The sequence below is a fragment of the Fistularia commersonii genome, chromosome 1, assembly GCF_037954325.1.
Source record: "Fistularia commersonii isolate RoL2024-O1a breed Wild chromosome 1, RoL_Fcom_v1.0, whole genome shotgun sequence".
Lineage (NCBI taxonomy): Eukaryota > Metazoa > Chordata > Actinopteri > Syngnathiformes > Fistulariidae > Fistularia > Fistularia commersonii.
Genome location: NC_141284.1, coordinates 27,140,758 through 27,166,205, shown reverse-complemented (window position 1 = coordinate 27,166,205; position 25,448 = coordinate 27,140,758). Strand labels below are relative to the sequence as shown.

At 41.4% G+C, this 25,448-nt stretch overlaps 2 protein-coding genes across 7 annotated transcripts in view; one reads left to right on the top strand and one right to left on the bottom strand.

The window, feature by feature from the left end:
* The first annotated feature begins 15 nt into the window (after positions 1-15).
* Positions 16-9,495, top strand: ddo (D-aspartate oxidase). Of its 2 annotated transcripts, none has more exons than XM_086157664.1 (5): positions 16-167; positions 3,032-3,204; positions 5,399-5,507; positions 5,605-5,781; positions 6,658-9,495. In XM_086157664.1, exons 2-5 carry the CDS (start codon positions 3,033-3,035, stop codon positions 7,214-7,216), a joined length of 1,017 nt encoding a protein of 338 aa, XP_086013790.1. In that variant the 5' UTR covers positions 16-167; position 3,032; the 3' UTR covers positions 7,217-9,495. The 2 variants fall into 2 exon arrangements, with proteins under 2 accessions (XP_086013790.1, XP_086013791.1); XM_086157665.1 differs by having other exon boundaries at positions 20-167; positions 3,027-3,204.
* Positions 7,647-25,448, bottom strand: part of LOC147238016 (SAM and SH3 domain-containing protein 1-like) — a 73,545-nt gene continuing 55,743 nt past the window's right edge. For 2 of the 5 annotated variants that reach the window (XM_086157634.1, XM_086157642.1), the window contains 15 exons: positions 24,984-25,033; positions 21,905-21,945; positions 21,613-21,699; positions 21,408-21,520; positions 20,487-20,588; positions 18,890-19,022; positions 17,420-17,802; positions 16,765-16,839; positions 16,539-16,679; positions 15,321-15,453; positions 14,916-15,085; positions 13,621-13,824; positions 12,217-12,367; positions 11,396-11,527; positions 7,647-9,472 (listed from right to left, as the gene is read on the bottom strand). In XM_086157634.1, coding sequence (XP_086013760.1) covers positions 8,856-9,472; positions 11,396-11,527; positions 12,217-12,367; positions 13,621-13,824; positions 14,916-15,085; positions 15,321-15,453; positions 16,539-16,679; positions 16,765-16,839; positions 17,420-17,802; positions 18,890-19,022; positions 20,487-20,588; positions 21,408-21,520; positions 21,613-21,699; positions 21,905-21,945; positions 24,984-25,033 — 2,532 coding nt within the window. In that variant the 3' untranslated portion in view covers positions 7,647-8,855. Of the gene's footprint in view, positions 9,473-10,277; positions 11,528-12,216; positions 12,368-13,620; positions 13,825-14,915; positions 15,086-15,320; positions 15,454-16,538; positions 16,680-16,764; positions 16,840-17,419; positions 17,803-18,889; positions 19,023-19,817; positions 20,226-20,486; positions 20,589-21,407; positions 21,521-21,612; positions 21,700-21,904; positions 21,946-22,030; positions 24,387-24,983; positions 25,034-25,448 lie in introns of those variants that run through there. The other 3 variants (XM_086157660.1, XM_086157652.1, XM_086157663.1) reach the window with 3 other exon arrangements.

Sequence of the window (25,448 nt, the reverse complement as noted above, 5' to 3'; positions counted from 1 at the left end):
CGGTCGCCACGAGATTACGCACAGCCCTAACGTGGAACTCTTTTTGTAAACAAACCAAGAAAACTTCCAGAGCCTGTCTGTGCGTCTTCTTAAATGGAAATAAATACAAAGTGAAGCATCTCTTTGGTGTAAACGGCTGGGGCAGGGAGAAAAAAAAGAGTCTGCGGGTAGGTGAAATGTGATTGCATTTGGTGTCATAAAACACCCCATTAAAGTGTAACGTAATTACTGAGTTGAAAGACAACTACTTCCACAGCGATGGGCACTCGTAGTTTTTAAAACCTGTTAACTTCGGGTCTGTGGACACTGGAATCCAGGTAAAGTCCATTATTTTTTGTTACAAGACGCCGATCAGGTGAATCTGTAGATTCTTTACTTCACTTGACAATGACAATAAAGATTTACCATAACCGTTACCATAGTTGTCCACTAGCTAGCTAACAAGCTAGCCTACTAGCTAGCTACTAGGAAATAATGGAATATTCATGAAAATAACAATCACAATGTTGACCTGCGACGCATTGTTACTATTTGTGTATTTATACATGTAAATAAATATAAGTCCAAAGTTGTTAAAATCGGATAATACATTTTGACCGGAAGGAAATTTATAAAAAAGTATGCTGCAAAAACTAATGAATTAGTTGGGCAAAGAAGCATGAACTCCTCAAACTTGGATCGTGTCATGAACGGAGCATTTCAAGTGATTTTGGCAACACAATGGCAGGACAGTGGGCGCTGTGTGTACGTGAACAACAGCTGGTGTATAAAAACAGTCACTGCTTACCTGAACTACACTATATGGCTGTTAAGTAGAGGCCCATTTATCTCCCAGTGGAGTTTACTGTAGTCATGGTAATGGCTGTTGTCATCCAATGCTAGCTCAGCCATTTGCCTTCTGCACATGAGCATTAACGTGCTGTGCAGGTCAAAGTGGGGTATGTGAATCTTGCCGATCTAATAGCAGCTCTCAACTAATTTCACCAGCATGTCAAATGTGCCACAAGGGAGAACAACACCCTGGATGTGGTCCACACAAACATCAAGCTGGGGTAAAGGGCCAGACCACTACCACACCTGGGCCAGCAGTCTGACCCTGCTTTCAATCCCTGCATATGCCCCCCTAAAGAAAACAGTTCCGATCATCACACAAACTGTTGTGACCTGCCCTGAAGGTCCTTCCCTGTAGCTGCAGGACTGCTTTGGAAGGACCAACTGGCCAGTCTCAAGATCAGGACCTGGAGGTCTTCACAGAAAGTGTGCTATGCTACATTAAGACCTGCGTTGAGACTATCACAGTGGACAAGCGCATCCCAGAAGCCCTGGATGACCCGGGACGCCCAGCAGCCACTGAATCAGGGAAACATCACCTTCAGGTCGGGCGACAAAAACCTCTACAGGACAGTCCGTGCTAACCTAGAGAGAGGCACCAGGGAGGCCAAAGCAGAGGACCGCCACACCACAAGGACCACAGCAGCAGCGTAAATGTCACAAGTCACATGTTTGCTACATGCCACGTATGGCAAACTCAAGGCCCGCGGGCCAAATGTGGCCCGCCACGTCATTTTGTGTGGCCCGAGAGAATGTCTTAATAAGCCCGATTGTCTTAAAATGAATAAGTCAAACGCGTGCATGGACCATAAACTACATTTTGCACAATTCATGCTGATTATGTTACCCATGCAGACGGCATCCTGTCGTTAGATCGCAGTGTATCCACACCAATGCCATTTTCAACCAGTGGAATTGAGAAATACAAATGACCCCTAAATGTCCAGGAAAAGAAGAGTTGATGCAGATGGAAGGCCAATACATGTTTGTGCTTCAAGGAGAAAAAAACGGTATATCTTTTGTGTTCTGAGGCAGCGTCTGTTGTCAGAGAGTACAATCTACGTCGGCATTTTGACACCAAATGTTGAGCTCAGTATGTCAAAGTTAGTCTTCCAGAAAAACAACAAATTGTCCAAGAATTCTCAGGAAAAACAACATTACACAAAGACTTCCGGGCCTCCGACCGAGCCGCCATTGAGAGCACGCTAGCACATTGCACGTGCTTATGGTACACCAGCTGCAAAGCGCCTCGGAGAAAAGCACTCCAGAGGGTCAGAAAGATCGACCGGAAGGTCGTCGGCTGGCCTCTCGCCACACTGGAAGACCGACGCAGCCCCCGTTGGCTCAAAAATTCCCAGAATATGATTAAGGACCCTTCCCATCCTGGTCCCATTCTTTTTGAACTGTCGTCATCAGGTGGACGGAACGGGTCAATAAAGGCAAAGACAAATAGAATCAAACCTAGTTTCTATCCAGTTGCAATAACTACTCTAAATGCAGCGAAGAAATGACTGCCTTGCAGATGGCACATTTTTAATGATTCTATTGTTTTTAGCAATTTATTTATTCAGCTTTATTTTATGCGCGGAATTGTTTACTGTTCATTTTGTTTTTCCTGAGTACGTATGACCCGGTGTAAATTTTGTTGTACACATGACAATTACAATAAAGATTGTCCACTAGCTGACTAATAATCTAGCCCACTAGCTTTTTAGATCATCATCAGTTTGTCACATATCATTACTCTAGTAAAAACAGTCCAAGCTTATTAGATGTGCACTCTTAGAAAAACATTTTTTTTTACAAGAGGTTGGATATCTTTGGGACTTTGAGGACATCATTGTTTTAAGGATTTGTAAAGAAAATAATGGCGCATTTATGAAAATAAAATTCACAATGTTGACCTGCGATGCATTGTTACTGTTTTGCGGATTTATATATGTATATTTATATATAAGTCCAAAGTTGAATATGCAGAGTAAGTCCTAAATTTAGGCTTGAAGGCTTTAAAAATCTACATTTGATCTGTTTAAGAAACCAGAGAAACAATTTAACATCCACATCCTACTTTGCTACCGTTCTCATTTTAAAAGGATGTTCAATCGTCAGTGTTACTTAATGCAATGAAACCCAAACATTTTACTGTGGCATAAGTTGATGTTGGAATAACGGTAATAAAACACTTTTCTTGCCAGTGCAGGATGACAAGCCTGAAGGTTGCGGTGGTCGGAGCAGGTGTGGTCGGACTCTCCACAGCTGTTTGTATCCAAGAGGATCTTCCGTCCTGTTCTGTTACCCTCCTGGCTGAGAAGTTCAGCCCGGACACCACCAGCGATGGAGCCGCTGGGATCCTGTTGCCTTCACTTTTCCCAGGCATGAAACACCTTAACATCTCAAAAAGTCTGCTACAAATTTCCACTTCTCTGTTTTTTGGCAATTTTGCCCGCCAGCACATTAGATGGAAACCAACACCTAGAACTGATGTGTCAAACTCAAGGGTCGCGAGCCAAATGTGGCCCGCCATCTCATTTTATGTGGTCTGATAAAAGGTCTGATTGTCTTAAAATAAGTAAATCAAGCGCGTGCATTGACCATAAACTACATTTCACACAATTCAAGCCGATCACGTTACCCGTGAAGTGACGGCATCCCGCCATTGGATCCCAGTGTATCCACATCAATGCCATTTTCAACAAGTGGAATTGACACACACACATGTATTGATACAATACAAATTATCCCTAAATGTCTAAGAAGAGAAAAATTGAAGGCTAATATATGTTTGTGGAGGAAAAAACGGAATGTCTTTTGTGTTATGAGGCAGCCTCGGTCGTCAAAGAGCACAATCTACGTCGGCATTTTGACACCAAACGCGGCGCGAAGTATGCTAAAGTTAGCCTTCCAGAAAAACAACACATTGTCCAAGAATTAAAAGCCAAACTACGACGGCAGCAGAATGTGTTCACGAAAGCTGCATCCAAAAACAGCAGCGAAAGCTAGTAAACATAATTTTTTTACATCGTACATGCAAATGCATATGTTAGCTTTCCAGAAAATCGTCCAAGAATTAAAAGCAAAATTTATATGCATTTGCATAGATTGTATGCAAATGCATATATAACATTTTGGATTAGAATGAATAATACATTCAGAGTTATTTAACAGTAGTTACATTTATTTTACATTACATTTGGATACAATTAGTTACATTTATATTGATACCGTTACATGTGGCCCTTTGAGGTCAACCATTATGCTGATGTGGCCCTCGGTGAAAATGAATTTGACACCCCTGAACTACAGGACTGTCTCAGAAAATTAGAACATTGTGATAAAGTTCTTTATCTTCTGTAATGCAATTCCAAAACAAAAAGGTCATTCAATCTGGATTCATTATAAATCAACTGAAATATGGCAAGCCTTTTATTATTTTAATATTGCTGATTGTGGCTTACATCTTAAGAAAACTCAAAAATCCTATCTCAAAATATTAGAATATCATGAAAAAGTAATTTTTGTTTTTTTTTAATTGCATTGCAGAAGATGAAGAACTTCATCACAATATTCTAATTTTTGATGACAGTCCTGTAGAATATCCAACAAACTGTCTTATTGATGTTAGTTAGTGGTTTCTCAGTCTTGTGCCTCCGTCCTGTTCAACAGTCCTTTACATAAACACAATTTGACCATGGCAAGACAAAAGAAAATAACAGTAAAGCAATTTTAAAATGTTATAAGAATAGTCATTTAGTCCAGTGTTTCCCAACCTTTTTTGAGCCACGGCATTTATTTTATATTAGAAAAATCACACGGCACACCACCAAATAAATATGTCAAAAACATTTTTTAATGAATTAGAATGAAACCGTAGTCTCAATTTACCTAATGTGAAATCTAATATATCTCATATCTGTCGATTCGTCAAGTTGCAATGCAAACATCCCACTGATGTGCAACTTTTCCAGAACACTTTTTTTCAATATCTGAAGACATGTCATCAATATGTCTGAAAATGGTATTATTTGAGCGAACTGGCTATTTCTTTATCAACGCCAGAGCCGAGCATTTCTTCTACGATGATTTTGCCGGCAGGTAGTATTAATGTTTTGCTGTTTGGATTTAGAGACGAGTTCAGCAACTTTATAGCAGCTTTCACTGCTTTCTCACTCGTCTTGGTAGTTTTCAACAACGCTGCCTGTTTGTTTACGCAGATACAAGTACTTTTTATTTTAAAAATGTATCACGCAAAGCGTCGCTAATCCCTCTGATACACAGATGCACAGGTTCATTCACTACCGGTTGCCATGGAATGGACACGCTGCCCACATAGACATAGGAAGACACATTATTTGCGTTGGATAAGTAATTTTCGGACCAATCAGGTGAAAGCGGGCATTTTTCCACGGCACACCTGATGATCTCTCACGGCACAGTGGTTGGGAAACACTGCCTTATTGGGATCAATAAAATCATCTTATCGTCCGGCCATACATGTGTAAATAATGACGACGCGTGAATTCGCAGCTTTGCATGTCGGAAGTGACCTGTTGTGTTTTTATTTCCTCAGATATTCCTCTAGAAAGACAAAAGTCCTGGTTCAAGAACAGCTTCGACCACCTGCTGGCCATCGCCAAGTCGCAGCACTCGCCTGAAGCTGGAGTGATGATGTCCTCAGGGTAACAGGTGTTAGAACTAGTGTGTAAAGCAAAACCGCTTCTCATTCCCGTCGTCCCGTTCCTGTCTCGTGACGATCGAACTTTTTTTTTCCCCCAGGTGCCAAATTTTCAAAGAGGTTCCCGTCGACCGGAAACCCTTCTGGTCAGAATATGTGTTTGGTTTTCGGTTCATGACCGAGCGTGAACTCCAACGGTTTCCCGATCACGAGTTTGGCCAGGCGTTCACCACCATCAAGTGTGAATGTTCCAGCTACCTGCCGTGGCTGGAGAAAAGGTCTCTATGTTACGTCAAAAGTCTTTTTTTTTTTTTTTTTTTTTTTGGCGATAATTCCGTGTTTTTTTTAGGGCAAGTTGAAAGCAATGATACTGCAACTGCGTGGTTCATCAGATTTAAATATTGCATCAGTATGAGCTTCAAGTTTCATTTTGTCTGTTTTTTTTTTTTCAATGATAGATAATTCTAAAAAATTGGTACGCTCAATCACCTGCTAAAATACAGGACTGTCTCAGAAAATTACTTCTTTATCTTCTGTAATGCAATTAAAAAAAACAAAAATGACTTTTTCATAATATTTTAATATTTTGAGATAGCATTTTTGAGTTTTCTTAAGATGAAAGCCACAATCAGCAATATTAAAATAATAAAAGGCTTGCAATATTTCAGTTGATTTGTAATGAATCCAGAATGTATGACATTTTTGTTTTTGTAATTGCATTACAGAAGATAAAGAACTTTATCACAATATCCTAATTTTTCTGAGACAGTCCTGTACGTGTTCTAGAGTCCCTGCAGTTTCTCAAAGACAGTTTCTCGAAGAACTCGATCAATCCTTCCCGTTGATACCGATTGCGACCGAAAGCAGAGATTATTACATTAGTGCGAGAATAATTCTAGAAACATATATGTGTCCAGCTGGGTTCTCAGTGTTGCAACAGAAGCCTTGATATTATCTTAAACGATGCTTTGATTCAGAGGAATTCATTAAATCTAACAAGTGAAGCTCTTCCTCGAGGTCCCACGAACTTCCGGTATCGAAAACGCAGAGTAATTCCCTTTTGAAAACAACGCAGTTAAACTCCATAAAGGACTAAAATGTGCGAGCGACCCTCTGGAAGGTCATTCCTGATCACTATCTTCTTCTATCTGAAGGTTCAGGAAAGCCGGAGGTCGCGTGGAACGACGGAGGATCGACCACCTCGAGGAATTAAGCGGCGGCTACGACATCATCGTCAACTGTTCGGGTCTGGGCGCCGCGACGCTGGCGAGCGACGGCGAGGTTCACCCAATCAGAGGCCAGGTGGTGACGGTGGAAGCCCCGTGGCTGAAGCATTTCCTCCGAGACGGAGACGGACGGACTTACATCTATCCCGGCATGCGCGGCGTCACTCTGGGCGGCACCAGGCAGGAGGGCGATGGCCGACCGCGGGCGGACCGCCGAGATACGAAGGGTATCCTGGAGCGTTGCGTCCGGCTCGAACCTTCGCTCCGCGGGGCCGACGTTCTCCGCGAGTGGGTCGGTCTCAGGCCGGGCAGGAAGAACCCGAGGGTGGAGAGGGAGGTGGTGCGTCTGGAGGGCCGCCCGGTGCACGTGGTGCACAATTACGGCCACGGAGGCAGCGGCGTGACGCTGGCGTGGGGGACGGCCAGGGAAGCTCTGGAGTTGGTCGGGCGGTGCCTGCGTGAACTCGCCCCGCGGGCCAAACTGTGAACGGACGGGTCGAATCCGTCGTCTCCTGATGGGCCGACGCTCGGGATCGCGGGGGGGAAAACCTGGTCAGGAGGGCGGCGGAAATCAACGGCGGGGGCGAAAATACAAATAAACAACGGTTCGGTCGCTCATTCACGCTTAAAGGCAAGTTTCCTGTCGATCCACGTCCATTTTTATTAACAGAAACAACAACCGGTTCCCGCGAACATCTTTCCATGTTTGTCCGGACCCAAAATAAATGCTACAGGTATCGAATAAAACAATCTGACCCTTGTCACAATTCATTTCCAAATACTGCTGAGGTGAATATACAGGACTGTTTCAGGAAATTAGAATATTGTGATAAAGTTCTTTATCTTCTGTAATGCGATTCAAAAAAAAAAAAAAAAAAAATTCTGAAGATATTATCTCTATTTGACTGAGCTAGATGTTTTTTTTTTTGTTTTTTTTTATTTTATTTTTCGCTTGCTAGTGAGGAAATAAGTGACCTATAAAGAATATTGTATAATGTGTATCTTGTTATGAGGTTTTGTAAGAATGTGAGCGACTCTGTCAAGGAACCTGTTCTAATAAATGTTCAAAAAAAAAAAAAAAATTCATGATATTCTGATAATTTGAGCTAGGATTTATGAGTTTTCTTAAGATGTAAGCCATTATCAGTAATATTAAAATAATAAAAGGCTTGCAATATTTCAATTGATTTGTAATGAATCCAGAATGTAGGATATTTTGGTTTTTGTAATTGCATTACAGAAGATAAAGAACTTTAATTTTCTGAGACAGTCGTGTAGGTCAGAAAAAAAGTGCAAAGACGATGACGTGAACTGAAAAATGGTAATGAATTATCATGTGATTTGATTAAATTAAAAAATCGAAATATGGCTTGATTAAAACAAGGTTCACACTTTTTTGTTTGACGCGACACATAACTTATTACTTATTATTACTTACTTCAGGAAAAGGCTTGAACGTAAAAAAAAAACAAAAAAACGCAGGTGACGATCACACATACAAACTGATAAACAGGGATAAAAATACATGAGAATTAAGGAACACGGTGATAAATTATCAAGTGATCTTATTAAAACCTTTCATCGTTCACAGCAGTGCAAAAACAAAGCGAGAGCAGAAAGGTCATTCGAGGTCGCGTCCTACATTTTCCCGTGTGTATAAAATAAGATTTATTGTATATATTTACCGACGGGAAACTACCGCTAATGAAATAATGAACAGGAATATCCATCGACAGATCGAAGGCGAATTAATCGGACGAGAGCGCTTTCTAGAATTCCCTTTTTTTCTTGTTCGCGAGTAACCGCTCGCTGATATCGAACAGGGAAGTAACAGTTTGAAAGTTTCACAATAAGTTAAACAGTACCTAACAAAAGAAACGTTTAGAAAGTGGCAGCTGTAAAAAAAAAAAAAAAAAAAAAAAGGCGATAAAAGACGCATGCATTCAAACCTTTATTACTTTGCGGTTACTGCGCGACCGACCGTGACCCGGCTTTGTGGACGGCGCACCGGAGGTTTTGAAAACGCTGACGTTCACTTAAGTTTCGTGCAACGCGCTAATATTTAGGTTGGTCAAAAACAGGCACTTAAACCGTTAAAAATATTTTAAAAAAAAAAAGGTTTTTCATCAGGTTCCCTGTGGATTTTCTTTGCAAGGAGATCCTTGAATCAAGGACTTAACGGACGATTTCTGGTTTCTCTTCATCTGAAGCCGATGGGCTTCGGAATTGGCCGAAAGTGAGCGGAGCCTCTTTTCCGAAAGGTGGTTTCCTTCGCCGCCGCCGCCGGGTTCGGGGTGACTCGACCTTTCCGCCGGGAGCCGAGGCGGCGGCTGGACGCGAGCGATCTCCGTCGTTTCCGCTTGTCCGCTCGCGAACGATACGATTTTGGAAGGTTTCGGTAGACTCGCCGCGCGCCGGCCGTCTCCGGTCCTGCTGTGTTTTTGAAAACCTGTCAGGGAGGAGCTTCGCCTCCTCGGCGGCGCCGCCGGATTTCCCCCCGACTCGGTGCAGCTCCAGCTCCGAGCCGGCGGGCGATCCCTCGCGGGGACGCCGAAGCTGTTCTTAGGAGGTCTTAGTGATGGAAGGGCGGAAGGTCGGGGCGTCGCTTGACCGAGAGAAGTCTGAATGTGGCCGGTGGAGGCGAGGATGACGGGGAGGACGGGGAGGTCGGGGGACGGGAGGTGGCTGGACTCGAAACCGGAGGAGGACCTGCTCATGGGTGGGGGGGTCTTTTTGTCGCTTCCTGTAATAAAGTACGTGCAGATGCAGGTCAAGCGGGTATTTTTTTTTCCAGTAAAACTAGGGCTGGGGAATATGTCGATCCAATTAATGTTTTTAAATGCTAAAATTGGGTGTGATTGCAGTGTTACAGATTTTTTTTTTTTTTTCTTCCTGAGATTGTCATTTTTATCACAAAAAGTGCAAGTTGTTACCCCACATTGTTAACACAAGAATTTTCCAAAAAAGGGTGTCAAACACAGCCAAAGAACCTTAAAAATCATCAAATAAAGTAAAAACAAAAAAAATTGAGAATTTAGATAATTAACAAGAAAAGTAATTTGAATGACCAAAAAAATCTCAAAAGCTCAACTTTTATAAAAAAATAAATAAAAAATTACTCAAAAAAAAAAAGAAATTTTACAAAAATACGCATGAATATGACAAAAAGTCCTTGAAATTGCTACGTGTCAGAAAACACGAATGAAAAGTTATTTACTAAATCAGCAACATATTTAAGTGAAAAAAAAAATGATGGGCATCAAACCCCATTTTTAGTTTGGCTGTATTTAGACTCCTTCCCCTTTAATCTGTTGAATTTATGTCCGTGTTTGAATCTCCATTGGAAAATCCACATCTTATTATTATTTTCTTTATTTATAATATATCTTTATAATATATACAGTAATATTTTTATCTTTTTTTTTTTCCATATCACCCAGCCCTAGTTGATTAATAACAGAGACACAATATTGGAAATAAAGTGGAGAGCAGGCATAAAGAAATTGGAAAAAAAAAAAATGAAAGAGAGGAAGGAAACAGTCTGGTAGTCTGGTAAAGCATGGAGCGATTTATTCCTCACACTCAACCATGACAGAAGCACACTTCAGAAAATGTCGAGACTTCAGACCCTAAACTGCGTCACTGTTAAAAGAAAGTGTAAAGGTTTCTTCAAGTCTGCATTCTAGTGCATTTACAGTTATACAAAATCCCATTTGTAACAAGCATAATTATATTATTTTGTCAAAGAGTGTCGTCGTTCTGCTCGATGCAGTTTTAGGCACATATTAAAATATTGTGCAACATCGTATTTTTTACCGGACTAAGAAAATATACACACAAAACAGCAAAGGTACACCGTACATAAGATCCCACATGGCCCTCTGATCACACCACCGTGGTGACATTCGTTAATATCAAGCACAGCCTTTCACGTTTTTTTTTTTTTTTTTTTTTTTAAACACGTTTGACTCAAGCCGAACTAAAAAAAAAAAAAATAAAAAATAAAAAAACAACCACGAATGATTAAACTATGGATAAAGCGAGCGTTCGTCGTAAACGTGCTGCACTTACCGAGAGCCTCCCCGTCTTTCCCCCCCCACTGCTATTTCATCTAGGATTTGTTGAAACACTCTTTTTTTGTCACCGTTTTCTCGTTAAAAAAAACCACCACACAAGTCACAACGGCAGATCTACCGGCGAATCGACCTACAAGCGGAGTTCTCCTCTTACTTTCAAGTCCCGTCGTAATGGAAAACCTGTTTTTATTTTTTATTTTTTTTGTCCGTTTTTTTTCTTTTTTTTTTAAATGACTCTACCGAAGGCGGGATCGTTGCGAAGAACAGGCAAGGTGATGTAGAAGAGTCAAAAGCACTGGACAGATGAAAAAAAAAAAAAAAAAAAAAAAAAAAAAAACGCAGAAAATATAAAAGAGGATGACCGGAAGGAAAAAAGAAGAGATGTTTCGGGAGGAAACTGAAGAGGAGAGCGTCAGGAGGAAGACGAGTCTCTGGAAACCGGCGGCTTGGAATGCTTGAGCATGGAGAAGGACTGGAGACCACGCGAGTGTCGCTAGTGAAGGCGGCAGAAGGAGAGCGGCGGCGGCGGCGGCGTTTTATTTGTTTTTTTTTTTTGTTTTATTTTCACGGGCGACTCAGGCTGTCATTACCGTTCTCCAGGTTCTCGCTGCTTTCGTAGCAGCCCGAGTCGCGCGGCGAGTCGCCCGTCAGGCCTCGCCGCCCCGCCGGCTGCTTCTCCTGAGAGCCTCCGCCGTGACCGCCCCGCTCGGGGTCGCTGCTTCCTGCAAGACGCAACGCCAAACGTCAAGATCCCGAGGAGGGCGACCGTGAAGAATTAGACGGGAGAACACGCGTGTTATTCCGTGCGAGGGGGGTTTTTGTGAAAATGAAGAATCCTCAGTGGTGTGAATGGAAAAATTGGAGTTAAAATAAAGCGGCGGGGGGGGAGAAATGTTTAAGGATGATAACAATGTGAAAGAAATACATATAAAACGGGATACATGTAAAATTGGTCAAGGGAAAATGTTTGAAAGTGAATAGAAATAGGAAACTAAAGACTAAGACCGTAGACTTAATCTAACTTTGGACTGTTTGTTATTTCAGTGACAAAAGTAGCATTTCGAAGTCTCGCGATCCGTGTCGAAACGAAGCTACAAGCTAACGTGCACGCCGGGTGCAACACCCAAAGACTCCGTTATTATTCCCCGATCTTTGACTCGCAGGGAAGGCAAAAATAACGAAAATAAATATATCCTTCTCGCCCGTGCTGATCGAGAGGCTTTATTAAACAGGCTTTTTACAGATCGGGGACAATTATTTCTGGGGAATTGATGCCGCGTGAAAAAAAAAAAACCAACAAAAAACTACAAATCCCAGATTGCACCGGGCTCCCTGCAGGAAGGCACTGGTAGCTCTGAAAAAGGTAGAGTTTTCCGAATAGCCGCTCTCAGCCCGAGTGTTTGCAACCCACCGTCGTACTCCTGCAGCAGCTCGACGGCGGTGAGGAGAACGGCCCGGTGCTGAGGGTCCCGGATGTTCAGCTCATCCAGGTCCTCCTCCTCCAGCAACTTGAAGGTGTCTAGATCCTCGTAGCCGTTAAAGAGGAAGGTGGGAAGGTGCTCCTGCGAAGACAACAGTGATTTTTTTTTTTTTTTTTTTTTTTCGGTGAGATTTTTCAATGTTGCGCATGTTAGATGTTTCGGAGAGAAGGTCAGAGATGGTTAGGTCGTGTACAGAGGAAGGAGAGTGACTATATTGGTGGACCAGTGACGTGCAGTCGGTAGAGGCAGGGGAGGCCGGGCCTCACCTGTAGCAAAAAAATGCAAAATGACAAAATAATGGCTCTATTTATTCAGTTAATTTCCACTTAACTACACCATTTTTATTTATTTATTTTTTTCAAAAGCGCCGAAAAAAATTCACATTTGCCGTTCAAATATGAAGAAAAGACATGCGGTGACTCAGCAACCAGCTGAGCCCGCTATGGATCGCGCATTGATCCTGCTAACTGTGCTAGCATGCTATGCACTGAGAGCCTATTGCTGTCTCTGTGGATGTCACTATTAAAAAAACACTTTTAATACATCAACTAAATTTCCCTAGTTATCTGATGTGTCTAATGTTTTTTCGTCAACAACTGTAATGTGTTTCTCGTGTCTCGTAATCATAAAACGACTGCGAAGAGACATGAAGTGAGGCACGCAGTGACGGTGCCTCATGGTAGGGGGCGCCGCTGATCCCAGGGATCCTTCTTACTACTCAGAATAAAAGAATTAGCAATAGCAAGCTACAGTAAACAGTTGGTACTGATTTTAAAATTCTTGTGATATTTCTTCATAATACTGTGTCATTCTAAAGTAAACAGAAATTAGTTTTGAAGATAAATATTACGGGTAACCCGTCGGTCGGGTCGGGAACCGATAGCTTCCGAGCGCGTCCGAGTCATCGTAAAGGTGAAGGAATTAATTTGATCACTGACTAGTTTATCTGCGTCAACCCTTGTAACGGAAAAGATGGCGAAAAGAAAAAAACAAAGGATGACAACAGTGCATTCCAGGCTGCGTGGACGGAGGAATTTGCATTTGGATCTGCGGTACGTCTAATAAACAATGATAAAATCGATAAAACGGTCAAATATAAAGCGGCATTTCGAACAAAACCACGCGGCACCAAAGGTCGCATTAAAAATAAGACGTATTAAATTTATTATACGTTAAAAATACTATATGGCTCTCAATGAAATCTAGAAATATTATTTAGATATTAATTTGTACATTAATATTTATAAATATGCAGAGAGAGGTGGATTCACTGCGGCGACCCCTGAAGGGAAAAGCCGAAAGGAAGAAGAATATTTTTGGATAAAGCGGGTTACTTTGAGGTTGATGCGATCCAGCAGCTCCTCCACGGAGGTGGGCTTGGGCTGACGGGCCCTCCTCCTCCGCCGTGTCTTTTTGGGCTTGACCTCTTCGTTGAGAACGTCCACGTAGATGAACTTGAAGGTGCCGACTTTGCCGTTGAGCATCCCCATCCACGTGCCCATCGGCGGCTTGCTGATGATGTCGATCACGTCTCCGCTCTGAAAGAAAGCGGGAGAATCTTCTTCTTCTTCTTCTTTCGGCTTTTCCCTTCAGGTGTCGCCACAGCGAGTCAACTTTCTCCATCCAACCCTATTCTCTGGATCCTCCTCTCTCACACCAACTACCTTCATATCTTCTCTCACTACGTCCATAAATCTTCTCTTTGGTCTTCCTCCAGACCTCTTGCCTGGCAGCTCCAATTCCAGCATCCGTCTACCAATATATTCACTATCCCTCCTCTGTCCATGACCCAACCATCTCAGTCTGGCTTCTCTGACCTTCTCTCCAAAACATCTAACATGTGCCGTTCCTCTGATAGACTCATTCCTGATCCTCTCCATCCTGGTCACTCCCAAAGAGAACCTCAACATCTTCATCTCTGCAACCTCTAGTTCTGCCTGCTGTCTTTTGGTCATTGGAACAGTTTCTAGTCCAAACATCATCGCTGGTCTCACCACTGTCTTGTACACCTTTCCTTTTATTCTGGCTGAAAGTCTTCTATCTCTTCGTACCCCTGACACTTTTCTCCACCCATTCCAACCTGCTTGGACCCGTCTCTTCACCTCTTTTCCGCACTCTCCGTTGCTCTGGACTGTTGACCCTAAGTACCTGAAATCCTCCAGCTTCTTGATCTCCACTCCCTGTAGCCTCACCGTTCCACCCGAGTTCCTCTCATTCACACACATATATTCTGTCTTGTTGCGCCTAACTTTCATTCCTCTCCTTTCCAGAGCATACCTCCACCTCTCTAGATTTTCCTCTACCTGTTGTCTGCTCTCACTACAGATCACAATGTCATCTGCAAACATCATGGTCCATGGGGATTCCTGTCTAACCTCATCCGTCAGCCTGTCCATCACCATTGCGAACAAGAAGGGGCTCAGAGCTGATCCCTGACGGAGTCCCACCTCCACCTTGAACTTCTCTGTTACCCCTACAGGACACCGTACCAGTGTCTCACAGCTAGCATACATGTCCTGCACCAGCCTAACATACTTCTCTGTCACTCCAGACTTCCTCATCAAACGTTGAATTGGTTTTTTTTTCACGCGTCGGGCAAAGAATCGGACAATGTCGATCTTTTCGGCACCTTCAGTTTGAGGGAATCCGTGTCGTAAGGACTCGGGGTGAAGTCGGTGTGAACCAGGGCGCGTCCGCAGAAAGGACCTCGGTAAGGCAGCTCGTCTTCCTCGCCGTCCTCCGACTTCACGCTCTCTCTGTTGCTGTTGGAGGAGTCGGTGGTTCCCACCGTCTGCCCACCTGCGCAAACCCAAGAGGAAGAAAAAAACAAAATCGTACTTTCCGGACGAGTCTTTGAATCCGACCGAAGTTCCAGATGTAACTTGGCGTGACGCGGGCGAAGCCGGGAGATCAAAATGTTTACAATATCTAAAAATATCTATCAAGGCCACGAGACATCGGTGGGTTGAACCTCAAACATCTGGCGCTGCCAGTTAAAACAAACACTGAGGAATATCTGCACGCAGGCACTTACTCATGGAACTCTGTCCACTGAGGGAGCTCCGAAGACTTTCCACGGACCCCCCCGGCTTCAGCTTAGGTTTTTCCAGAGAGTCGGAGTCGGTCTGGGGCGAATGAGGGCAGCTGGAAATGCGGTCCGGGGTGGACTAGGAGAAGATAAGATAAACTCAATAGATCCCCTTGAGTAGCGTCCGCCAAACTACGGTCCGGGGGCCGGATACGGCCCGCCTCCACATGTTGCCCGGCCCCTGAACAACACCAGAGATGAATTATGATTTTTTTTTTTTTTTTTTCTGATCACATGATCTGAAACCCCTCTCTTCAAAAAAAAAAAAAAAAAAATAGGTAAGAGAAAAATAGGTAGGTATTTAATCCGCGGTGGACAAAGGATTATTTTTTTTTGTTCAATTCGAAATGCGAGCAAACAAACTCTCAAAGCTAAAAAGTGGACCGTTAGCTTAGCGGGGTACATTTGTACGGTTGTGTCTACAAGAAAGTTAATGTTCCTTGGTCTTTTTTTCTGTGAAAAATAGTGTTATTTATTTAACTATTATTATTATTTATTTTCTGTTTTTTTTTTCCCCAGAAAGGGTTAATTCCTATGTCACAGCAGCGTAACTGTTATGTCAAAAAAAAAAAAAAAAAAAAAGGAAATAAATATGAGTATAAATATAAATAGAAAAGCAGAAGACTGGAGATAAATAGACAAAAAATAGAAAAAAAAAATCCTCAAATAAATAGACAGCAGATAAATAGACATCAGGGATGATGATGGGCAACATCGAAGGTGAGAAATACACAACATTATGAATAGAGCGACAAAAATAAAGAGCAATGAATAAAATAAATAAAAATAGGCGGGATGTGTGCGGGTAGGCTGCGAAAAACAAGGATACGAGAGTTATGGGGGGTAAAACAAAAAAAAAATAAAACAAAAAAAAAAAAGTCATGCAGATTCTCCAGATTTACAGGACCGTCTCAGAAAATTAGAATTACAAAAACAAAAATGTCATACATTCTGGATTCATTACAAATCAACTGAAATATTGCAAGCCTTTTATTATTTTAATATTGCCGATTACGGGTTACGTCTTAAGAAAACTCAAAAATCCTATCTCAAAATATTAGAATATCCTGAAAAAGTAATTTTTGTTTAATTTCATTACAAAAGATAAAGAACTTTATCACAATATTATAATTCCCGGTAACACCTGAGGATTCCTGAACTCACCTGTTCAGAGAGGGAGCAGTGATATCGCTTGGATATGTGTTTTCTCATCGTCTCTCTCACCGACTTCACTTTTCTCCCCAGAGAAATGCGAGACGTCGGCGGAGACTTTACGGGATCTTTCACGCCGTCGCCGTCTTTGCCCTAAAAAAAAAACGAACGAACGAATGAAGAACATCACGCTGATGATTTCGAGAAAGAGAGGGGTTTATCTTGTCGCTTGACGTACGGGGTTTTCGGCGTCGCTGAGGACGGCGTGGACCGAACGGCTGGTGAGATCGAATCCTCCGAAACTGCAGGCTCTCTGGGAAAAGAATAAGAACATATGAATAAGAACAACTTTATTTATCCCGAAGGAAATTGTTGTGCCAGAGAGTTTCGAGTAAAACATTACAATAATAAATAATAGTAGGAAATTGTATAAAGAGTAAAAAAAAAGGGTAAAAAAGAAAACTATAAAGTATCAAAGTCAAGGCTATAAAGTGTTTTAAGGTCTGAAGTGCAGAGATTTGAAGATTCTCTGCAGCTGAAGGAAGAGGGATTAAAAAGTCTGCTCAGGTGGGCAGGAAGAAGTAAATAGAATAAAAAAAAAAGTAGAAAATTTAGCGAAAAGAGACACTAAGGTGAGGAGTAACTCTGCCCGGAAGATTAAACATGCAGAAAATGTCGGGAATTTCCATTTCTTTTTCTTTTTTTTTTTTTTTTTTTTTGGCAGCTGGCGGTTTGAGATCTAACGCGCCATCACCGCGCAAAAAATGCGCCGGCAAAGCCGACCTCTGACTACGTTTTGACGTTCGAAATGTCAGCAAAAACGCGATGAAAAATAAACGTCGCCGCGCCCTTTTTCCCGACTTTTTCCCCGGAAGCTTTCGGCGCCGGCTCACCCCGTGGTGACCCAGCGGGCTGAGGACGCGGTGACGTAGCTCCCCCTCCGTGACGGAACGAGCCATTTTGGGCTCGGCGTCGTTGCAGCCGTCGGTCTCGGAGAAGGAGGAGCCGCTGCCCTCCCCGGCTTCCACCGCCACGTTCGTCTCCGGGCGGAGAGGGCCGCCGCCGCCGCCGCCGCCGGGCTTGGCGAAGATCTTCTGGCCGCTGCAGGTGTCCAGGCTGCTGGAGGAAGGCGAGGTGGTCAAGCTCTCCGCGTCGAAGGTGAGCTGCTCCTGCAGCGCCGCGGTCAGGAAGTCCATCGGACAAACGGCCGGCTTCTTCTGCGCTCCTAGAACGCCCTGGCAGGCGCCGCCATCCACGCCCTCCAAGTTCAGGCTCTCTGAAGAAACATGACGGATGTGATAAAATGTCAAAAGCGCCGCTTTAACTCCGGATATTTGCATATAAATAAGCGGAGAGACATTTAATCCGTCATCTTGTAAATGTCACGAGCGGATGAGCCGCAGAAACGATTAAACGCTGAATAATTGATCGTCTTATCGCGCGAAACCGTCGATCCCGAGCCGTTAAGACGTTACGGAAAGTCGAGAACGGACGAAAGAGAGAGAGAAGGGACTTCGGAGTCGCGCTGGACGAGATGTTTTCCAGGAATCCGGGCCGTCTGGCCGGCGGCCCGTCGCTGCGCTCATTAAATTCTAACAACCCCGGTTTTGTTCAGGTGCAGAACAGCGATAGACAGTTTTTTTTCCGGCGTGATAGCTTTATCGTGCCGATCGTTCGCGATCAACCGTTTTAAATGCATCCAATCGAGCGATCGGATGAGCGTTTCGGTGTAAAAAAAACGTCTTCAGTCGTCGGAGCCGATCAATTTAGCGTTAGCGGTTTAAAAATAAACAGCGTCGTCTTTTTAATCAATCGGTGCTGGGGGGATTAAAAGATGAAATCCGTCTACATTTTCTTTAAATTTCAGTGACCCGAACCCGTTCCGAAGGGTATTTCCGAGTGTGAAACATCATCTTGGTAAATATAAAAACAAATGCACCCTTTTTTTTTTCGGTTTTGTAGCGACCAGGCGTGGCGTGTTTTACGAAACCGGCTTGAAAATAAAAAAAACTATTAGTCAGAAAGGGGCGTTTTAACCCCGGTTTATGGCATCTATACTTAAAGCGACGAAACACACAAACAAGCTCGAAGGCGCCGTTTCCAAAAAACAAAAACATAAACAAAAGAAAAAACAACTCTGAGCTGTAAAACCCAGTTGAGGACGAAGCCGCTCTGATCGATCATTGATCGTCAGAAGGAATAAATCAAAACAGCTGTAGCCTTTTTTTTTTTTTCCTCCTCTGCTGCCCTATTTATGTCTTATTTTATATTCCATTTGGTCGCTTGAAGAAAAAACCCTTTGCTCTTTGCGACGCACGATAAAACTTTATCTCATCTCATTTCACGCGACAGAGTTTTATTACCTTCCGTGTTCGGCTTCCTGGGATCATCAATTCTGATCAGCTTCTTCTTCACCTTCCGGGTGGAGTTGACCAGTTTATGGAGCCTCCTGAATGTGATCGATTCTTCCTGCTCGTTGTCCGACAGGTCGCACATCTGATGGGAGAAACAGAACACGGTTTTATAAGAATAAGAACAACTTTTTTTATCCCGAAGGAAATCGTTGTGCCAGAGTTTCAAGTAAAACATAACAATAATAGATAATAGTAGGAAGGAGGGAGAGTAAGAAATATGAATAAAATATAAAGTGTTAAAGTTAAGGCTATAAAGTGTTTTATGCAGAGATAATATATATATCTTTTTTTTTTTTTTGTTACAAACAGCTAAGCAATTATTAACAAGGCTGGGTGTTTTTTGAGGTCCGGGTGAAAAAACAAAACTGTTATGTCGAGGGAGGAAATATTAGTCAGTAAAAAAATCAATACCTGTGATCAGAAAATATCAATATCTATCAGATATTTTTTTTAATTATTGCACGGTTCAAGTAAAATACCTTGATCACGGTTGAAAAAAAAAAATGAAAAATGACATGTAAAAAAATAAAAAAATAACAAGTTTGCAAACCTTTACAAGGAACACACTCGATTTAGTGTTTATCTAATCATATCTTTTTTTTTTTTTTTTTTTTTTGTTACAAACAGCTAAGCAATTATAAACAAGGCTGGGTGTTTTTTGAGGTCCGGGTGAAAAAACAAAACTGTTATGTCGAGGGAAGAAATATTCATTAGTCAGTAAAAAAAATCAATACCTGTAGTCAGAAAATATCAATATCTATCAGATATTTTTTTGTAATTATTGCACGGTTCAAGTAAAATACCTTGATCACGGTTGAAAAAAAAATAAATGAAAAATGACATGTAAAAAAATAAAAAAAATAACAAGTTTGCAAACCTTTCCAAGGAACACACTCGATTTAGTGTTTATCTAATCATATCTTTTTTTTTTTTTTTCTTTCCGTCCGGCCCCAAGCGGAGATGGAAGCGGGTCCCGGGATACACACCGGAGACGGAAGGCTTGGCGGGTTTTACGCAGAAAGAGCAAAAAAAAAAAAAAAAAAAAAAAAAAAAAAACAACCGCGGGAGAAAGAAATTCAACGTTTACTAGAGACGAGAAAAAGCACCGGACTTGCAATCGTCACACACTCTGGGAAAGAGAACGCGCACACAAACACACAAACACACACACATAAAGAGAAAGTGTCAGGCCATCCAGACAAATCTGAAATATGCGCCCTGAACCTGAGCCCCCTAATCACCCCACCCATGCATAAAAGAGCTGCGGCCTGCATAACAGGGCGCTGTGCTCAATCCACCCGCTCTCTGCAGCACAATAGGGGGTTAGCGCTTTCACAGCCATGAATAGGAGTCCGCCCGGCGCCCTGCGCTTGGGAGAAGGCCTTGAGCTGCAGGGCTTTAGAGGGGCCCCTGCTCAGCGCCGCCGCCGCCGGAACACAGGGGAAAGACGGGCGCCGTCAGCAGCTGGACGGCGCCGGCGTCGGCCTGGGATCCTCGCGACCGTGATTCGGGGCGACCCGGGCGATATCTCGCGCCGAAGACTTACGTTGCAGTTAAATGAGTCGTTGCTCGGGGGAGCCGGAGGGTCGGAGCACGCCGCCGGTTCGAACCTGCACGTCTGTCGCTTCTGGATTTCAAACTCCTTGAGCTGCAGAGACAAAAAGTAATAAAATAATAATAAAAAAAAATAATAAAAATAAAGTAATAAAATAAAAAATAATAATAAAAAAATAATAAAAATGAAATAATAAAAAAATAATAAAAATAAAATAAAATAGAATAAAATGAAAATAATAAAAATAATAAAAATAAAGTAATGAAATAAAAAAAGTAAAAAAAAAAAAATAAATAAAATAATAATAAAAAAGAATAAAAATGAAATAATAAAAGAAATAATAAAAACAAAATAATCAAATAAATAAATAAAAAATAAAATAATAAAATAATAAAAATGAAATAATAAAAGAAATAATAAAAACAAAATAATCAAATAAATAAATAAAAAATAAAATAATAAAATAATAAAAATGAAATAATAAAAGAAATAATAAAAACAAAATAATCAAATAAATAAATAAAAAATAAAATAATAAAATAATAAAAATGAAATAATAAAAGAAATAATAAAAACAAAATAATCAAATAAATAAATAAAAAATAAAATAATAAAAAAAATAAAATAAAAAATAGAATCAAAATAATAAAAATAATAAAAACGACTGTTGGTACGGGATGGAGTGCAGTTTATTTACCTTTTAATCCTGTAACATAATGAGCCGGGGGAAACCATGTTTATTACAATAATATCACACTACTGTAGTGACAGTTTTATGACTTTTGTCCGATTTAGCATTTACGAAAATGAATTTTCTTCAAAGTTCGGGTAAAGGGCTCGCTGCGCTTTCGTGTTAAGAATGTGAAAGAGCTGAAACAACACATATTAAACCTGTGACCCCCTCCGTCGTACCCGAGCCAGGGCTTCCTCGATAGAGATCATGTTCTCCTTCACCATCATCATCAGCTGGATGCGCTCTTCGTCGCTCATGGTGATTTCGCTGGCCACGAAACCGACGTCGTCGCCTGCCGGGCAGAAAGGAGCGTCAGGAAACATCTCCACGGGTCGGAATCCGGACCCTCGTCGATCTGTCGCTCGGCGATTCGACCGGACGTACCCTTTGAAACCTGACGTATCGCTCCTTTCTGTGACTTGCGGAAACTTTGCCAAAAGGATTTGCTCTTTTTCTTTCCGTCCCATTTTCCTACACGGTCGGGAAAAAGTCACCGGTCGCAGAGAAAAAAGGAAAAAATGAACGTATTTAAAATTCCAACACTGTGCAAACATCAAAATATATAAGTTAAAACTGAAAAACATCCAAAAGAGGCTTAAGACGGATGAAAGGAAATTCAAATCATCCGCGTTTCTTAAACTTATTAAACGACAACCAAAAACAAACATCGGCTCACCTCCTGATCCATCGTCGGAGCTTGATTTATGCACCGGGAATCTAAAACGGCAAACAAGATTTGGGAAAAAAAAGAAATTAAAAAAAGGAGTTGACATTTAAAGCACAAATATGTGTGAGACCGTACCTGCTTTCCAAAGTTATTTTCTTCATTTTATTTCTCTGCTATCCAACCCTATCCCTCAGCATGTCTTTCCTAATGCGCCGTTTTTCACGTCAGATTAAAAGGAAAATAATTAAAAAAAAAAAAAAAAAAAAATTAAAAAGATAAAGAAAAAAAATTAAAAAAAAAAAAAAAAAAAATCACAAGGGACACATTGTGCCCCGTGACGGCCGCATGACAGCAAAGGCAAACTGAAGTTGTTGAAAGGGATGAAAAAGCCTGGCTGGTCTTGGCCGACGAACAGAGGTCAGCGCTCTGCGGCCGCCGAAGGAACAATAGAGCCTTTTTCATGTTCAGTCAGGGTTTTACTGCGGCCTCTGCATTCCCTGCACTTTCATCCCTCCCTCTCTCGCTTTCTCTCTCTCTCTCTCTGCCTCCGTTCATGTCATCCTACCGTCCGTCGATCCGGCCCGGCCCTCGCCGGATCTCGTGTCGACGAATCAAAAGCCGTATATCGACATACCTGCCGTTTATAAGATAAGAGCTAATTTTATACCTTACCCCCGTATCTCGTCACGCCCAAACTCTGCTGTCTTTCGTCCCGGCCCGCAGGCATCCTGCCAGTTTTTGTTTGTTGTTGTAAGGTTGTTGTTGTTGTGGTTTTTGATTTATTTTTTTATTTTTTTATTTTTTTTGTCTTGCTATCTTCTGCCTTTCTATTCATATTTATTTACATTTTTTTGACAGTATAACTGTCATGCTGTTATTATCCCTCATATTGTTGCTGTTGTTGGTTTTGCTTCTGTCTATTTATTCGTGGATGTCTTGCTGTCGTCTGTCTTCTATCTATTTATATTTATATTTACATTTATTTGACCTTTTTTTGTTGACATTATAACTGTTACGCTGTTGCTGTTGTTTTTGCTGCTGTGTATTTAAATGTGGATGTCTTGCTATCGTCTGTCTTCTATCTCTCTATCTAAATTTTAATTTATATATTTTTTTGATATTCCAACTTTTACGCTGCTATTATCCCTAATATTGTTACTGTTGTTGTTTTTGCTGGTGTCTATTCGTGGATTTCTCGCTATCGTCTATCTTCTATCTATTTATATTTATATTTATTGGACTTTTTTATTTTTGACATTATAACTGTTATGCTGTTATTATCCCTTATATTGCTGCTGTTGTTGTTTTTGCTGCTGTCTATTTATTCCTGGATGTCTTGCTATCGTCTGTCTTCTGTCTCTCAATTTATATTTATTTTACTTTTTTATTTTTTGACATTATAACCGTTATGCTGCTGTGATAAAGGTATTTCCCCAACGGGCATCAATAAAGTTTATCTTATCTTAAGTCGGTAATTATTTCCTCTACGCTTCTCCACGGATATCATGATTTTTGTGACGCACGGCTTCTTAGAATACAAACGCGCTGGACAAAAATCCATTTTTTGGGGCCGATCGCTTCAAATTTGACTTAATTCTTTTGCTTTGGCGGAGCTTTATCACCGCAAACTTCTTCTCTCTGGGGGATTAAATGTTTCATTCCTGCATGATAAAATCATTCAGCTCAGCTGAAAGAAGAATCCGCATGAAACTCATATCTTATCTATTTAAGGAAACACGACTGAAAACACATGCTATGAGTAAACCAACAATTTTTTTTTTTCTTTTTTATAAAACACGTCATAAAAAGCATGCAGTTTCCACAGTTTTGTTGTTAAAAAAAAACAAAAAAAAAAAAACCAAGAAACTTGTTTTTGATGCATTGGTTTGATTTCTATTGCACTTAAACATGATAAGGAACTTTTATTTACCTCGGTGAATAACACTCAATTACCATCCACATTATGAAAAATGATAACACCTAAAATTCTATTTTAGAAGAGAATAAAATGAAAGAAAAATGTAAAAAAATTTACAGATAATAGTATAGCTAATAGTGAAATATTGCAATTTTTTTTTTATTTTTATTGATAGTCCTCAAACGGTAAATGACTTTTTATTTTTTGCCCTGATTCCCTCCAGTAGGTGTCAGTGTAGGCTCCTTCTGATTTCTGCTCCAAATAAGACACCGTGCACAAAGACACTTTTGCATTTTGTGTTCCGGTCCAGATCCCAACTGGTTCAGGTCCCGAAACTTGGACGTCGCTCAACTTTCTTAGACGCTGTCTTTTTAACACAGTTAATAATGATAGAAAAAAAAAAAAAAAAATCAATGTTTCCTGCAAATGAGTCACCATCCCAGTTCTTTCACCGGGCGTTCAGATGCCGTGACAAAATATGACTAACCTCCCGGATCTTTCAAAGGAAACAATGGAAGGAAAGACAAAGGGGAGTTTGGTGGTGACACAGAAACGCTTCATAAATGTGAGCGGACGGCAAAAGGAAGCGGAGGAAACATGCCTGAGACCTTGGATGGAATCTGCGAAGCCATAACACCACCGATTGTCTGTGCTAACAGACAGAAGAAACAAGCAGGAGGATGCTAATTCCTCTATTACATGCTAATAAACTCCACATTTCCGGATAGGGAAATTAGTAGTGACTCCGTAATCCAGACCTGCACTACATCCTTCCCGTCTATCTAAATATTCTCTGTAAATAAACGTGTCCATGAAAGGAATATTTATGTTATCTTGCCATTTTGCAGAAAACAGAAAACACTTCCCGGATTGGATTTGAATCTTATCTGGATTTTCTCCCGCCGCCAATGTGCAGCCGCTCCCCCGAGTTGGTGGTTTTGTGTAACCCTGCGAGAGGTGAGCCAAGAAGTAACCGATTCTGCTGAGGTAACAACAACAACCCCTTCGGGCTCATAGAGTCTGAGCCAGAACGTTTTTTTTTAGATACTCTAATCGTCCTTCGATTACATGTGCTGTTCGTAAACGCGCTTCTCCGGGGATTCATCCGGTAGCAGCGGTAGAAGCGTTCAACCCCTTAAAACAAACAAAAAAAAAAGGTGTTTTCCTTACTTCCTCTCAGTCTCCGGGGTGGAGGTGGTGCTGCTGAGTCCAAGCGACTCCTGGAAAAGGAAGAAAAGGTGTATAAATATCAATATATATGTACACAAACCTCGCTACATTATTCAAATTACAGCCGCAACTCATGATCCGTTTCACTTTCCATTAACGTGACGTTCTTTTCGTTAGCTCGGTAGCGCTAACCGTCAAAACAAAAGTGCTGATAATGCTAATTTGGGGATTTTTGTCAAATAAATATTCCCGTTTATAAGGTGTAATGCGTCTCATTTGATAAGAGCATTCCCGCCTCCAAATTATAAGCACGGGTGTAAAGTCCGATCTAAGCTGAGACCACAAATATGAGTCGAACGGCCCGATCGGTGATTTACTGAAAACAAAACAAGTGAACTCAATCGGTGTCGGATCATTTCATTGTCGCTTGTCTGTGTGGTTATTGTATCCACAACACAGTTGGCT